This window comes from Taeniopygia guttata, chromosome 22 (genome assembly GCF_048771995.1).
Source record: "Taeniopygia guttata chromosome 22, bTaeGut7.mat, whole genome shotgun sequence".
NCBI classification, from domain to species: Eukaryota; Metazoa; Chordata; class Aves; order Passeriformes; family Estrildidae; genus Taeniopygia; species Taeniopygia guttata.
Window position 1 is genome coordinate 4077657 of NC_133047.1, and position 15757 is coordinate 4093413.

At 51.1% G+C, this 15757-nt stretch overlaps 2 protein-coding genes and 1 long non-coding RNA gene across 3 annotated transcripts; 1 reads left to right on the forward strand and 2 right to left on the reverse strand.

The window, feature by feature from the left end:
• Positions 1–347: 347 nt before the first annotated feature.
• On the reverse strand, positions 348–7074 carry LOC115498177 (uncharacterized). Its single transcript, XR_005982381.2, has 2 exons — positions 5666–7074; positions 348–2935 (listed from the first exon to the last, which is right to left on the reverse strand). It is a non-coding gene; the product is annotated as an uncharacterized lncRNA (long non-coding RNA).
• Positions 5187–10111, forward strand: PRNP (prion protein (Kanno blood group)). Its single transcript, XM_030289895.4, has 2 exons — positions 5187–5224; positions 7863–10111. Exon 2 carries the CDS (start codon positions 7865–7867, stop codon positions 8687–8689), a length of 825 nt encoding a protein of 274 aa, XP_030145755.4. The 5' UTR covers positions 5187–5224; positions 7863–7864; the 3' UTR covers positions 8690–10111.
• Positions 10112–11469: 1358 nt separating this feature from the next.
• Positions 11470–15640, reverse strand: LOC140680459 (uncharacterized). Its single transcript, XM_072917765.1, has 2 exons — positions 15107–15640; positions 11470–12617 (listed from the first exon to the last, which is right to left on the reverse strand). The coding sequence occupies exons 1-2, from the start codon at positions 15469–15471 to the stop codon at positions 12179–12181; spliced, it is 804 nt and encodes a 267-aa protein (XP_072773866.1). The 5' UTR covers positions 15472–15640; the 3' UTR covers positions 11470–12178.
• Between the last annotated feature and the right edge of the window lie 117 nt (positions 15641–15757).

The window sequence follows — 15757 nt, forward strand, 5'->3', positions numbered from 1 at the left end:
GTGCTGTTAATTAGAGCTTAATTAGAGCTGGGGGCTGCTGTGGGTACAACCACGGAATGGTTTGGGTTGTAAGGGACACCAAAAATCACCTTGAACCATCCCCTGGCGTGGGCAGAGGGCTCTGCCCCCCATCCCAAGGAATCCCAGCCCGTTATCTCCCCGTCTGTGACTTTTTTTTTGTATGAAATTCCTGCTTTTCATTCAGATCCTTCACCCCTGGTTTGGCAGGGCTTTGTCCAACCAGGAAATTATTCACCAAATCCATCCGGGGGTTTGCAGATGCACCAAATTATGATTTCCCTCCCCATCAATGCTCTCTGTCTGCCAGCCGAGAGAGAAATGCCCCATTTTTATGCATTATTTATAGGGTTTTTTAATTCTATTATAGGCTTTTCCTACCCACAGCCACCAGTAGTAAAAACACCTGGTTTATACATTATTTAGGTTTTTGCTGCCAGGGGTTTTAAGCAGTTCCTCAGCAGATGTCAGCATTAGGAAGGTTTTTTTTCCAAAGGGATTTAGAGTAGAAACCCCAAAAAGATTTCTGCAGGAGGCCTCATCCCCAGGGATGTCCTCAGCCCACGTGGAAACCATCTGAGGGGTTTTTCTATCTCACTTTATCTGGAGCTGTGATCTTTGATATTTTTTCTCTATCTCACTTTATCTGTATCTGTGATTTTTCTTTTCCCTATCTCACTTTACCTGACACTGTGCTCTTTGCCTTTTAAGCACTTAATTAACTGGTGTTGATTAACCCACTCCCCATCTCCAGCCCCCCTTGGAATTCAGCCCCTGGCACACCTCACCTCGCCGCTGCTGCCCCGGGAAGTGTCTATAATCCATAAATAATCAATAATTCAGAGGGCTGCAGCTCTGGCAGCTCTCCCTGCTGGCCTGGCAGCTCTGCCCAGCCCAGGTGCTGCTGCCCAGCTCCTGTTTCAGGGCACAAATTGTTGATAAATTTCCCATTTCAGGGCCCAAATTGTTTCTAAATTTCCTATTTCAAGGCTCAAATTGTTCTCTATTCCTGGAGCGGAGGAGAAATGCAGGAAAAGCCCAGCCAGGATCAGCTCATTCCTGCAATTGTGACAGCATTCAAAATCCCCATTCTTATTCCATTTCCCCCGATTTTTCTCCCCATTTTTCCTTGAACACCTCCTTTTCTTCTCCACAAAAAGGATCCGTGACCTCTTCCATCCGTTTTCCTCATCATCCCCTAAAAACAGCTCGGGAAGATGAGGCACAAAGCAGCTGTGGTAGGGAGTTGTTCAGAATTTTAAAAAGCCTCAAAAATTCGATTTTTTCCCCCACTTCCAAGCACTTTTTTCACCAATCTTTGTCCCTAAATTCATTTTTTTCCCCTAAAGGAGCATTTTAATGTCATTTTTTTTTTAATAAAAGCTGTTATTTTACCTCCAGCACCCCGGTGGTGCCCGGGAGGGACCAAAGGAATTTTTTGGGGCTGTGTGGCCAGGCTGGGTCCATGGCTGGGATGGCAGCAGGGTAAGGAGCTTACCTGGGGCCGGGGCTCAGCACGGCCCTAAGCAGATTGGAGCAGCTCCAGGGACATTTTTAACCCCCTGGATAAAGAATTTAACCCTGAAATAATTATAACCCCACGGATGGGCATTGTTAACCCCAATGGATAAGGATTTCTAACCCTAAAATAATTATAACCTCATAGATGAAGCCCCATGCATAAAGATTTCTAACCCTAAAATAATTATAATTCCCCTGGATAAAGATTTTAACCCTGAAGTAATCATAACCCCATGGATGAACATATTAACCCAAATAAATGAACATTTTTAACACCAATAAATGAACATTTTTAACACCAATAAATCAACATTTTAAACACCAATAAATCAACATTTTTAACCCAAATGAATGAACATTTTAAACCCCAATGGGTGAACACTTTAGACCCCAATAAAGGAACATTTTTAATCCCAGTGGGTGAATATTTTAAACCCCAATGGCTGAACATTTTAACCCCAATAAATGAACATTTTAACCCCAGTGGGTTAAATACTCACCCTGCCTTTGCAAAGCCAGAGCTGGGTGAACAAAAGCATTTCCAACGACCTCGAGCAATAAAAACCAACACAAAATCAATGGGAGGCGATGGAGGAGCTAAACTTTCCTCCCTCCCCAAAACCACAATCAGCATTTTCTGAGCAAAACTCACCCCGTGAACGATTTCTGAGCAAAACTCATCCCAGGAATGATTATTGAGCAAAACTCATCCCATGAATGATTTCTGGGCAATGTTTTCTGAGCAATGATTTCTGAGCAAATCTCATCCCAGCAATGATTTCTGAATAAAACTCATCCCATTAATGATTTCTGAGCAAAACTCATCCCATTTAATGATTTCTGGACAAAACTCATCCTGTGAATGATTTCTGGGCAATGATTTCTGAGCAAAACTCATCCCATGAATGATTTCTGGCCAAAACTCATCCTGTGAATGATTATTAAGCAAAACTCATCCCATGAATGATTATTGAGCAATGATTTCTGAGCAAAACTCATCCCATGAATGATTTCTGGGCAAAACTCATCCCATGAATGATTTCTGAGCAATGATTTCTGGGCAAAACTCATGCCATGAATGATTTCTGAACAATGATTTCTGAGCAAAACTCATCCCATGAATGATTTCTGAGCAAAACTCATCCCGTGAATGATTTCTGGGCTGGCACAGGGCCTGGTTGTTATTCCCACCGTGGATGAAGAACAACCAAAGCTCCGAGGAGCTCGATGCAGCTCCTGCCTTGAGGCTGAGAGAAATTTTACCCTGGGCTGCTGAAAATCCATTAAAGGGCTGGGAGGCTTCAGCCCTGATGACTTCCACGAGGAATTAAAACCTCGTAAATAATCCATGCTCCTGCTTGATGTGCAGCTGGGATCTCTGTTTCTGCAAACACAACTTCAGTTTCCAGGAAAAGAAAAAAAAAAAAAAAAAGAAAAAAAAAAAGTTTGCTTTTGGCCACAGCACAATTATCAGTAAATGTTCTTTTCAGAGAAATAATTTGCCCTTGTTGTCATTCTCCTGGAATGAATTATTACAGTAAACCCCTGATTTTTTTTGATTAATGAAGGATTAATTCACCCCAACCAGCCCATTCCTGGTTTCTTCATTTTCCTGGCATGGAATTTGGATGAATATTTAAACCCAAGGCAGGCAATCAGCAGCCATTCCACCCACAGAACAAATTCCTCCTGCAGGGCAGGGCTGCCACAGACCTCAGTCCTGCTTATTCCATCTTCTCCTGCCTGGGTTTGTGTTTTCCCATTTCCCTGCCAGGGAGAACCACTTGAATTGATTTAATTCAATCCCCAGCCAGGGGGATCACAGGACTCTGGAGCACCAGGGTAAAATCCCTTTTCCATCCAGATGTGGCCCAGGATGGTCATGCCTGGCCCAGCTGTTTTGGGCCTCCTCGGGAGGGTTTGGGGTGTGTTAAAATCATAAAATCCTGGGGTTTGGGTTGGAAAGGGACTTTAAATCTCATCAGTGGCAGGGATGCTCCAAGCTGGACCTGGACACTTCCTGGGAAACCCTAAAAGTTGGGAAAACCCTAAAAATTGTGAAACTCCCTCACTTTACTCTTCAGGTATCTATATATCCCACTCATGCATCCTTACCCTCAAAAAAACCCCAATTTTTGCCATCCCATGAGATTTTTAATTCTGCTCCCATTGAATTTCAGGATTCCTGGACAGAAATTGAGATTACAGGAGTGAGCTCTGCTCCTCTGCAGGGATTCAGGTTGAAAAGGCAAATCCATCCTTTCTCCCGAGGTCTGGGCTGGTTTTATTTCCTCTCCAGCAACCCTGGGAGCAGCTCTGGCTCCCGGGATAATGGATTTGCTAAAAGCATCCTCCTGTCCTCCCCCAGATTTCCAACCCACCCCAAACCCTGATGTTTTGTCAATTTAAAAAAATCCAAGCATTGTGATTTTCCAAGATTCCCCAAACCTCCTCATTCTGTTCGGTATTTCTCCAAGAAACCACCAAGATACTGCAATTTTCCAAGATTATCCGAGCCTTGATATCCCTTCAGTGCAAAATCCAAATGCTGAGATATTCCAGGATCTTCAGGTCAGCCTCAAACCCTGAAAATTCCTCAATAAAATCCTCCAGGTGCTGCAATTTCCCAGGATTTTAAAATCAGCCTCAAGCCCTGCTATTTCCTCAGGATAAAATCCAAGTGCTGCAATATCCCAAGGCTTTGAAATCAGCCACAAACCCTGATAAATCTTCAGTAAAACCATCCATGTCCTGCAGTTTTCCAAGGTTTTATAATCAGCCTCAAACCCTGAAAATTCTTCAATAAAATCATCCAAGGTTTTTAAATCAGCTCCAAGCCCTTTTATTTCCTCAGTATAAAATCCAGCTGCTGCAATATCCCCAGGCTCTGAAATCAGCCCCAAACTCTGATAAATCTTCAATAAAACCATCCGTGTTCTGCAGCTCCCTAAGGTTTTTAAATCAGCTCCAAGCCCTGATATTTCCTCAGAGCTGGAAATTTCCTATTCCCAGTATCAAATCCAACAGCTGCAATATCCCAAGGCTCTGAAATCGGCCTCAAACTGATAAATCTTCAATAAAACCATCCGTATTCTGCAGCTCCCCAAGGTTTTTAAGTCAGCCCAAGCCCTGATATTTCTTCAGGGCTGGAAATTTCCTATTCCCAGTATCAAATCCAGCTGCTGCAATATCCCAAGGCTCTGAAATCGGCCTCAAATCCTGATAAATCTTCAATAAAACCATCTGTGTTCTGCAGCTTCCCAAGGTTTTTAAATCAGCCCCAAGCCCTGATATTTCCTCAGGGCTGGAAATTTCCTATTCCCAGTATCAAATCCAACACCTGCAATATCCCAAAGCTCTGAAACCGGCCTCAAACCCTGATAATTCCCAATTAAAGCAGGGGAACAACGCGATTTTCCAGGTCTCCTTTGGCTCCGGCGTCGCTCCCCGTGCCCGGGGGAGGATTTTGGGGTGACCCGGGGATTTCGGGGGAGCGGCCGCGCGTTTCCCCGGGGCAGGGGATGGATGCTGGGGATGCTGGGGATGCTGGTGATGGGTGAGGGATGCGGGCAGGGCTCGGCGGGGCCGGGCTGCCCTGGAGCAGCTCCTCCCTCTCGCTATTTATTCCTCCGCGGAGCTCCGCGGCTGATTCACCCGGAGCGGGCGGGCAGCGCCTTCCCAGCCGGTGAGTACCGGGGAAAAACGGGGCGTGGGGGCTCCGGGAGGGATAAACCCCCAGGTCAGGGGGGTTGGAGCCCCGGGGATGCGGGGCTGCCTCTTTCCTTGACAGAAAAATGACATTTCCAGCCGTTCCTTAGAAGCCAGAGCGCTGCTCCTGCCCGGTTCTTGTTTACTCAGCGTTCACTCAAAATCCGCAATTCCTTCTCCGAGGATTCTGCCCTTTGCCCCGATCTCCAGCGAGGAGGAATTTTCTAAACCCAGGGGTGACATTTTTAGGGAAATTCGCATTTTATTCCCAATTCCCAAAGCCCCAGACCGGAATTTTCAGCCCAGGAGGGTCCGGACTCCCCCATCCCCGAGCATCTTCCCCTTCCCCACCTCCCTTCTCTCCTTCTCCCCCTTCCCGGGGACTTTCCCGAGGTTATTTCCTGGGATATTTTGGTACCTGGGTGTTGGTTTTTTCCCCTCCGAAGCGAAGCCTCCTCCTTGCCAACGCCGAGCACGTAATTGCTGCTCACAGCCTCCATTTTCCACTGGGTTCCTCCAGCAGGGATGAAAATCAGCTCCGCCACAAAACCACCTGAATTAATTCTTCATTTCCAGCATCCGCGAATCTGGGGCAGAAAGGTTAAAAAACAAAAAAAAATCCCTGTGAAATGACTCGATCTGTAATTTAATATTAATGCCACGGACAGGCTATAAATAGCATTTCCAAGCGGAGAGATCCCAGCTCCGGGTTTTTATTCCTCCGAGAGAAATCTGGGATTTTCCCGGGAGAAAATCCCGGGTTCCCAGGAAGCAGCTCCTTCAGGGCTTTGGCCAAGGAACGCATTTATTTGGGGCGAAGCTAATTAGCGCCCGTATCCTGTTTGTCAGAGCTCGAAATGCAATTAGAGCAGCAGCTCAGCGCTGCAATACCCCGGGATTCCTGAATCAGCCTCAAACCCCGCGATTTCCTCAATAAACCACCGCAGTGCTCTGCCAGAACCCCCTCCAACCAGGCTTTTCAATTTTTAATTCAGCCAGCGCCTGTTTTTAACCCCTCGGAGCTCACGGCGGGGAGGGATAGCTCCGAAAAATCCGTTTTAAACCGCCCAGTTGGCTGCTTTTCCCTCCTGCACCCAAGGAGCCGGCTGCTGTTTGTTTTCCCTGCTTTTTGGGCTATTTTTAAGGCTGATCTCATCCCTGCTCCCAGCGGGTGGGTGCTGCGGGGTGAGGGAGGCAGTGAACCCCAGACCGGCTCCTGGAGCCCCAATTCCCAAATCCCAGCGCCGGGATCGCTGCGGCTCCCCAGGGATGCGCTGCTGCATCCCCCGGGTTTGATTATTGGGGCTCCTGCCAACCACCCCTCCAGCTTGGGGGGGCTTTAATCCAAACTTCGGAATTAAACCAGATTTTGGCAGGGGAAGGGAGGAAAATTCATCACTGAGGCGCCCAAGGAGAGGAATTCGCTTTTTGCGGCCCACAAATCCGCGTCTCAGTGGTGACAGAATTATTTGTGGCTTGAACAGGCCGTGTTCGGCCTTTTTGGCTGGAGGGACGTTCAGCATCTCCTGCCTGCCTTGGGTTATTCCAGGGAGCTGCTCCACTGATCTCTGTAAAATAAACCAGAATAAATCAATTTAGGACAGAAGGGAATTATTTCTCGCTGTAGCACGAGGGGTGCTGAGGGGCTCGGCCACGCCTGGCCCAGCAGGCCGGGGGCAGTTCTGGGAGAGGGGCAGGCAGACTCTGAATGCTAAAAATGCCACTTCGCCCCTTAATTAACAGGAATTTGGGCAACATTTGGGAAAAGAACTTGAGATTTTGGGAGAAGATCTTGGGAATTTGGGAAAAGAACCCCGCCGGGGCCGGGCTGGGTGTTGCCCTCCCTGCAACACCGAGTGCCCAAAAAGATAAATACATGTGTATATATATATATATATATAAATACATATATTAAAAATATAAATACATGTATCTACATATATAAAAATACATACATATATATAATATATGAAAACACATATATAAAAATAGCTAAAATAAATAGATAAAATATAAATATATAGAAATACAATAAACACATATAATAGAATAATAAACAGAAATGTAATAATAAATTATACATAAAAATACAATTATGAATAGATTTTTATGTATATCTATATAAATACATACACACATATATAAATACATACACATAGATATAAATACATACACACATATATATAAATACATACACACACATATATAAATACATACACACACATATAAATACATACACACATATATATAAATACACACACATATATATAAATACATACACACACATAAAAATACATACACACACATATATAAATACATACACATATATATAAATACATACACATACACACATATATAAATACATACACACATATATAAACACATACACACACACACACATATATATAAATACACACACACACACACATATATATAAATACATGCACACACAGACACACACATATATCTAAGCAAATAGAAAGTATTTTACATGTCTGTACAAATAAAGGGTTTTGGGGTAAATAGAACGGGAGCGCGATGCTGTCGGTGCTGCAGTTGGTTTGGGGGGGCCCATGGTGACCGGCCCTGCCCTGACGCTCTCCTTGTCCCCACAGCCATGGCCAAGCTCCCGGGCACCTCCTGCCTGCTGCTGCTGCTGCTGCTGCTGCTGGGCGCCGACCTCGCCTCCTGCAAGAAGGGCAAAGGCAAACCCGGCGGGGGCGGCTGGGGCACGGGGAGCCGCCAGCCCAGCTACCCCCGCCAGCCCGGCTACCCCCAGAACCCCGGGTACCCCCACAACCCGGGGTACCCACACAACCCGGGGTACCCACACAACCCGGGGTACCCGCACAACCCCGGCTACCCCCACAACCCCGGCTACCCCCACAACCCCGGCTACCCGGGCTGGAACCAGGGCTACAACCCGTCGAGCGGAGGGAATTACCACCAGAAGCCGTGGAAGGCGCCCAAGCCCAAGACCAACCTGAAGCACGTGGCGGGGGCGGCGGCGGCGGGCGCCGTGGTGGGGGGCCTGGGGGGCTACGCCATGGGCCGGGTGATGTCGGGGATGCAGTACCGCTTCGACAGCCCCGACGAGTACCGCTGGTGGAGCGAGAACGCCGCGCGCTACCCCAACCAGGTCTACTACCGCGACTACCGCGGCGGCGCCGTGCCGCAGGACGTCTTCGTGGCCGACTGCTTCAACATCACCGTCACCGAGCACAACATCGGCCCCGCCGCCAAGAAAAACGCTTCGGAGGCCGGCGCCGCGCTCAACCAGACCGAGGCGGAGCTGGAGACGCGCGTGGTGACCAAGGTGATCCGCGAGATGTGCATCCAGCAGTACCAGGAGTACCGGCTGGCCGCCGGCACGCGGCCGCGCCTCGCCGCCGACGCCGCGCTGGCCGCGCTGCTGCTCCTGGTGTTGGCCGCCCTGCGCTAGAAGAGCCCCGCGTCCCCCCGCCCGCCTCTCTGGGTTTTGGTGAGGAGCCTCCGGTTTAGGCAAAAAAAACGGGATGAAAAATTTCCTTTTCCGCCCCAAACGCGGCCCCAGAACGGCGCCGGAGCCCGAAACCGCGGCCTTCATCTCCTCCTCCTCCTCCTCGGGGCCACCCCGAGAGGGACCAGGCAGAGGGGAGTTCTCCTCGGGGTCCCTGCAGGAGCTTCTCCAAAAATCCTCTTTGTTAATAGGCAGGGTTTTGTCTCACCCCTCGGTGCCAGGTTGAAAAATTTGAACCATTTCATCCTAAAAAAAACCACCAAAAACCCCTTCCCCGTGTAGATAAGGAGCTGCCACTCCACACACCCTGCACGCTGCAAGAACCCCGTGCAGCAACACACCAAAAGAAAGAAATAAAGTCATTTTTTACTCCCCGTCAGCCTTTAGAGGCAGCAAGTGCTGCTGAGTGCCCCAAACACCCCCAAAACGGTGTTACAGCCCAAGAAAAAGCCACTTGGGGTGCCCCAGGTGACAATTCCTGGTCGTGCTTCAGCACCTGGACGTGAAGGAGGTGAAAATGCAGCACAGAGAATTCTCAGGGTGGCCAGAGACTGAGAGCAGCTGAACCACGCCGGTCCAGCAAACAGCACCGGGAAAAACGGGCCTGGGAAGGGAGACGCTTTAAAAAAAATTCACATTTCTGAGTAATTCCTTTGCCCTGAGGAAGCAACAGTGAAATTCCTGCTTCTGGTGTGGATGCTGGGCTGGGGACGAGCTGTAACACCCGCGGCGCTGCGCTTGTGGAACCGAGCTCGGTTTAATATCTCGTGTTTTATTTTTGCAAGGCACTGAATAACACTGTCCTAAATGAGATTTTTTTTTTTTTTTGCATTGGTGTAAGCTAAGTGAAGATATATATTATATATATATATAAATATCTATAAACAGAGAGCAAAGAAACCTTTTTTGAGGACGGCCACCAGAAAAGCAGGGCTTGGAGGTGCCCGCTACTTTGACACGCAGATGTTTTGTAACCCCGGCACGCGGCGTGCCCGGGATTCGCCTTGCTGAGCCTTTTCCAAGTGTTCCACGTCTGGTACAAATTAAAACGGATCAAGCCAAGGTGCCCGGCAGCCTCCTTTGTGTGCCAGCCCCCCGGCCGGCCCCCGCTGCATCCCTGCATTCCCGCATTTCTGCATCCCCAATGCATCCCCGCATTTCTGCATCCCCGCATTTCTGCATCCCCATCCCCCCGAGGCCTGAGGGAGCTTTTGTTCCCTTCCAGCACCAAATTTGGCCCCAACCCCACAGTTCCAGTCAGCCTTTTGTCCTCCCCTGCCCCCACGCTGGTATCGCTGCAGGCCGAGAAGTGTTTTCTAATTTCTGTCTCATTCCAGTTTCGGTTCTAATAAAGGAGTTTTTACATTTGCTGTTTCCGTGGTGTTGAGCCCGACCCAAGCCCTGCTTCATCGTGGAATGCTGGACGCTTTTTTATCACGGAATCCTGGAGTGGTTTGGGTTGGGAGGGACCTCAAATCCCACCCAGTGCCAGCCCTGCCATGGCAGGGACATTCCCCGCTGTCCCAGGGGGCTCCAAGCCCTGTCCTGGACAATTCAGGGATCCAGGAGCAGCCACAGCTTCCCTGGGAATTCCATGCCAGCCCCTCACAGGGAGGAATTCCTTCCCAAAATCCCACCCAAACCCTGCCCTCGGGCACTGGGAAACACTTCCCCTTGTCCTGGCTGTCCGTGTCCTCGTGGAAAATCCTTTCCCCACCAAAAGCATCCCCGTGTATGGCTCAGGGGGAGAGAAAAGGCAAAAAATAAATTCAGGAATGCGATCTGGGAAGAGCGGGGTCATTCCTGCAGCGTCCCTGAGCTCAGGTCAGGGCCAGGAACGGAGAGTGCTCCTGAGGGATGCAGGCACCACAACTTGACCCGAATAAATGGTGGGAAAATGCAAATCCCAGCTGCGGCCGGAGGTTCTCCATTAAAAAACCAGAGCCCTGGGTGCGTTTGGAGGCGGGGATGGGTTTGCTCAGCCTCAAGGCTGCTCCTCAGCCAGGGATGTGGTGGTTGGACAAGGCCCTGGGGCATCCCTGCTCCAAAATGCTCCTGCAGCCCTCAGGAGTGTCCTGCCTTGGGGCAGATTTGGGAGAAGATTCTTTTTCAAGAATGTTGCAAAAGAGCCCCAAAAATCATTATCTGTTCCCTGGGGGTCCTTTCAGCCCTGATGAGAGGTGAGACCCAGCCTCCTCCCCTCCTGAAGGACATTCATGTCCCAAAATCCCGATTCCCAGGAGAGCTGAGCCGCTCCCAAACACCCAGCCTCAAAAACCTGCAGTGAGCACTCACCTGCTGGAGGATGGGGATCTCACCTGCCCAGAAACTTTTTGGGGATCATTTTCCACTTGGAGCCGCTTTATTTTCCATTCTCATAGCGATGGTTGAGCTGCTGCAGCCAAAACCTGGATTTGGGGAAGATTTAACCCCCCAGGACAGGGATTAGAGAGGAAAACGCAGCTGCTGGAGGACAAACCATCCCTCACTGCTCCTTTTTGTGACTTCAGGCAGGATTTGCCTCCTCCCTGACAAGCACAAAGCACCTGAGACAGGGTCACTCCTACAGGTGTGAGTACTTTGGGCAGGGAACGCTGAAAATCGGGATCTGGAGGATTGGGATGGATCCTATCAAAGCCAGAGAGGTGGGACCCAGCAGGGTTTGTCCCCAGGCAGCCTCGTGGCTCCAGTGCTAAAGACGCTGGATTTGGTTAAAATCAGAGCATGTCTCAAGGCCAAACTTTATTGCGAGGCTCAGGCCTCCATTTCCAAGCCCCACACCCCCCTCCCCGTGAGTCCCAGCGCTCTTTTGGGGGAGAAGGAGCGTTTTTTGGTGAAGCCGTGCAACGGGAGCGCCGGTGGGGCACGATTTCCACAGGTCCTTGCAGGGCTGCCTTTGCTCACGCAGGTCCTGTCCCGAGTGGGTTTGCAGTGTCCCTCCGGTCCCGGGTGGGTTTGAAGGATCCCTCCGGTCCCGGGTGGGTTTGCAGTGTCCCTCCGGTCCCGGGTGGGTTTGCAGTGTCCCTCCGGTCCCGAGTGGGTTTGAAGGATCCCTCCGGTCCCGGGTGGGTTTGCAGGATCCCTCCGGTCCCGGCTGGAATTCACGGGATCCCCCGGTCCCGGTTGGAATTCACGGCATCCCCCGGTCCCGGCTGGGGCTCGCAGGATCCCCGGTCCCGGCTGGAATTCACGGCACCCCCCGGTCCCGGCTGGAATTCACGGCACCCCCCGGTCCCGGTTGGAATTCACGGCATCCCCGGTCCCGGCTGGGGCTCGCAGGACCCGGCTCCCGGTGCCCGCCCAGCTCGGGCCGGCGGCCAGGAGCGCCTGTCCCAGCTCCGCACGCCACATCCAATCTCCCAGCAAAAGTCAATTCTCTCCCAAACGCCGGGCCGGGGGTCCCCGGGGGTCCCCGGGGGTCGCGGGGGTGCCTCAGCGCTGCAGCCCGTGGCTGAGCAGGCAGGCTCCCGCTGCCAGCAGCAGGGCGAGCCCGAGCCCGGCTCTCCGCCGGCCGGGGGCTCTGCTGGGGGGTCCCCGCCTGCCCCCCGCCTCGGGCCAGCCCCCGGCGTGGAACCCGCCCGCGGCCGGCGGCTGCCGCGCCGCCGGGATGCCGTGACCGAGGCGGGCCGGCCGCGGGCGGCCCAGCAGCCCCATGCCGTAACCGGCGGCGGCTCCGGCCGCGACGGCTCCGGCCACCTTGGAGCCGCGGCCCGGGGAGCCGCCACCGCGGGACAGGGCACGGAAACCCCCGCGGAGCCCCCCGGGCCCGGCGCTCCTCCCGCCGGCCCCGCGGCGGCCGCCGGCGGCGTCGCTGAGGAGGGCGAGAAGCAGCAGCAGCGCCCAACAGCGGGAGAGCTCCGGGGGCCGCATCCTGCGGGACAGAGAGCGGCTGAGAGCGGGACCCGCATCCCGCCCCACTGCGGGACTGAGAGCGGCTGAGAGCGGGACCCGCATCCCGCCCAGTGCGGGACAGAGAGCGGGACCCGCATCCCGCCCCAGTGCGGGACTGAGAGCGGCTGAGAGCGGGGCCGCATCCCGCCCCATTGAGGGACAGAGAGCGGCTGAGAGCGGGGCCGCATCCCGCCCCAGTGCGGGACAAGGAGCGGGACCCGCATCCCGCCCCAGTGCGGGACTGAGAGCGGCTGAGAGCGGGGCCGCATCCCGCCCCGCTCATCCCGCCCCGCTGCGGGACAAGGAGCGGCTGAGAGCGGGACCCGCATCCCCCCCAGTGCGGGACAGAGAGCGGGGCCGCATCCCGGCATCCCGCCCCACTCATCCCGCCCCACTGCGGGACAGAGAGCGGCTGAGAGCGGGGCCGCATCCCGCCCCATTGCGGGACAGAGAGCGGGGCCGCATCCCGCCTAGTGCGGGACAGAGAGCGGCTGAGAGCGGGGCCGCATCCCCCCCAGTGCGGGACAGAGAGCGGCTGAGAGCGGGGCCGCATCCCGCCCCAGTGGGGGGCAGAGATCGGGGCCGCATCCCGGCATCCCGCCCCACTCATCCCGCCCCACTGCGGGACAGAGAGCGGCTGAGAGCGGTGGTTAGAAACCTCTCTGTGAGCGGTTTAAGCATTCTGTGAGTGTGGGATTGTGTGAGTGTGTGAATCTGTGAGTGTGTGAATGTGTAAATGCGGTTCTGTGAGTGTGGGATTCTGTGAGTGTGTAAATGTGGTTCTGTGAGTGTGGTTCTGTGAGTGTGTGATTCTGTGAGTGTGTAAATGCGGTTCTGTGAGTGTGGTTCTGTGAGTCTGGGGTTCTGTGGGTGCCCCAGGCAGGGATCAAACCCCCAAACTTGGCGTTATGAGCACCAAGCTGACCTCAGTGGCTTTTATCTCTCTGTATTCTCTCTATTTATCTCTACATTATCTCTATATTTTCTCTATATTATCTCTATCTCCCTATGTTATCTCTATCTCTATATTGTTTCTATTTATCTCTCTATATAATCTCTATTTATCCCTCTCTGTTGTCTCTATTTATCTCTCTATATAATCTCTATTTCTCTCTATATTATCCCTATTTTATGACTCATTTATATATTCATTCATTGTCCAGGTCACTACATATTGTAGCTAATACAGAATGTATAATAATATGTGATCAATAACCAATGATTTCTAATAGAGACCATTAATACATAATAATAGATCATATTGTGTATTATATATTATATTATAGTATTATTATTTATTATATTATTATATTAAGTATGATATTATTTTATTATATATAATGATATTGATATATTAATAAGCAGTTCATTATTTTATTATATTATTATAGACTATATTTATATATCATATAATATATTATATATTTATCATATATTATTATAGTATTATATTAATAAATTTTGTATTATTTTATTATATTTTAATGCGTTTATACCTATTGTTATATATTATATTGATACATAATTTATACATTCCAGTGGAAGACACCCCTGCCCATGACAAGGGGTTGGCCCGGATGATCTTTAAACAGCCCCAAAGTCCCCGAATTGCCCGGACCCCTCTGTCCCCGCAGGGACGAGATTCCCCCGGGGCAGAGCAAACGCTGACTGTGCTGGAGCTGCTGAGCCACCGCTGCTCCACATCCCCAAAAAGCCGCGGCCGCGCTGACAAAAGCTGCTGGACAAAGCCGAGCCCCCCTGGCATCCCTGAGTCAGCGACTGCCTCGGGCTGGAAGGTGCCAGGCCTGACCCCCACCCTGCCAGCGCTTCAAAAATTCACATTTTCATGGCATTTGCCTCCTTTTCCTGCCCCGCTCCAGTGCCAGCGCTTCAAAAATTCACATTTTCATGGCATTTGCCTCCTTTTCCTGCCCCGCTCCAGTGCCAGCGCTTCAAAAATTCACATTTTCATGGGATTTGCCTCCTTTTCCTGCCCCGCTCCAGTGCCAGCCCTTCAAAAATTCACATTTTAATGGGATTTGCCTCCTTTTCCTGCCCCGCTCCTCCGGCTTTTTTGGGGCTATTTTAAAGAAAGCACTTGAAAATGGGGTTATTTGAGAGAAAGCACTTGAAAACGGGGTTATTTTAAGGAAAGCACCTGAAAACGGGGTTATTTTAAAGGAAGCACTGAGAAGCGTCCCCCTTTCCCAGCTGTTACCACAAACACCACAAAACCGAGCGGCAAATCCCAGAAAAAATCCCGACACGAGGATTTCCCCCTCCTGTTTTTCCCCCATCTCTACTTCCCCAAATTTAGGGGTCACCGGGCAGGGAACCCCCAGCGCTGGAGCATCCCGGGGCTGCTCTCCCCATCCCAGATTTGTGCCAAGCAAATTCCAATTATCTTTCGGCTGCTCTGCACCCAAATCCTGCTTTTTTCACCCCAGAAATGCGGGGCGCTGCCCTTACCGTGCGCTCGGGATTTTCCCGGTGGGATCGGCGGGATTTTCCCGGTGGAACCGGTGGGATTCTCCCGGTGGGATTTTCCCGGTGGGAAGCCCGGCCCCTCTGCGGGGAGGGATCACGGGGAGGGCCGGCTGAGCTCCGGCTATTCCAGCTGGAAAAAACACCCGGGTTTTACCTCCCCGCAGCGAAATTCCCCCGGGATGGATCCTGCAGCCCGCAGGGATAAATAATTCCTGGGGGTGAATAATCCCTAAGGGCTGGATAAACCCTAAAGCAGCCCAGTAATCCCCAAAAATCTCCCAGAAATTTAAGTGAGGGTTTATATTTGGGAGGTGAGAGCATTTCTCCTTGGGGAACTTCACTGACATTCAGGCATTCCTCTTTTCCCTCATCGAATTTTTTAGTCATTTCCATGGCGTTTCCAGTCACAAAAAGTGATTTATTTTGGACAAGCCAGGCCCTAAACCAGCCCAGTGTTCCCCAAAAATCCTCCAGAAATTTAGGTGGGAGTCTAAATCTGGGAGGTGAGAGCATTTCTCCTTGGGGAACTTCTCCACTGACATTCAAGCAGTAGATTCAGGATTTACTCTTTTCCCTCATCTCATTTTATACTCATTTCCATGGCATTTCTAGCCACAAAAAATGATTTATTTT

Coding starts and splice junctions, on each gene's coding strand:
- PRNP (XM_030289895.4), top strand. CDS start 7,865: ATGGCCAAGCTCCCGGGCACCTCCTGCCTGCTGCTGCTGCTGCTGCTG.
- LOC140680459 (XM_072917765.1), bottom strand. CDS start 15,471: ATGTCAGTGAAGTTCCCCAAGGAGAAATGCTCTCACCTCCCAAATATA. Junction 12,618..15,106: donor GGGAAAATCCCGAGCGCACG/GTAAGGGCAGCG, acceptor TCTGTCCCGCAG/GATGCGGCCCCCGGAGCTCT.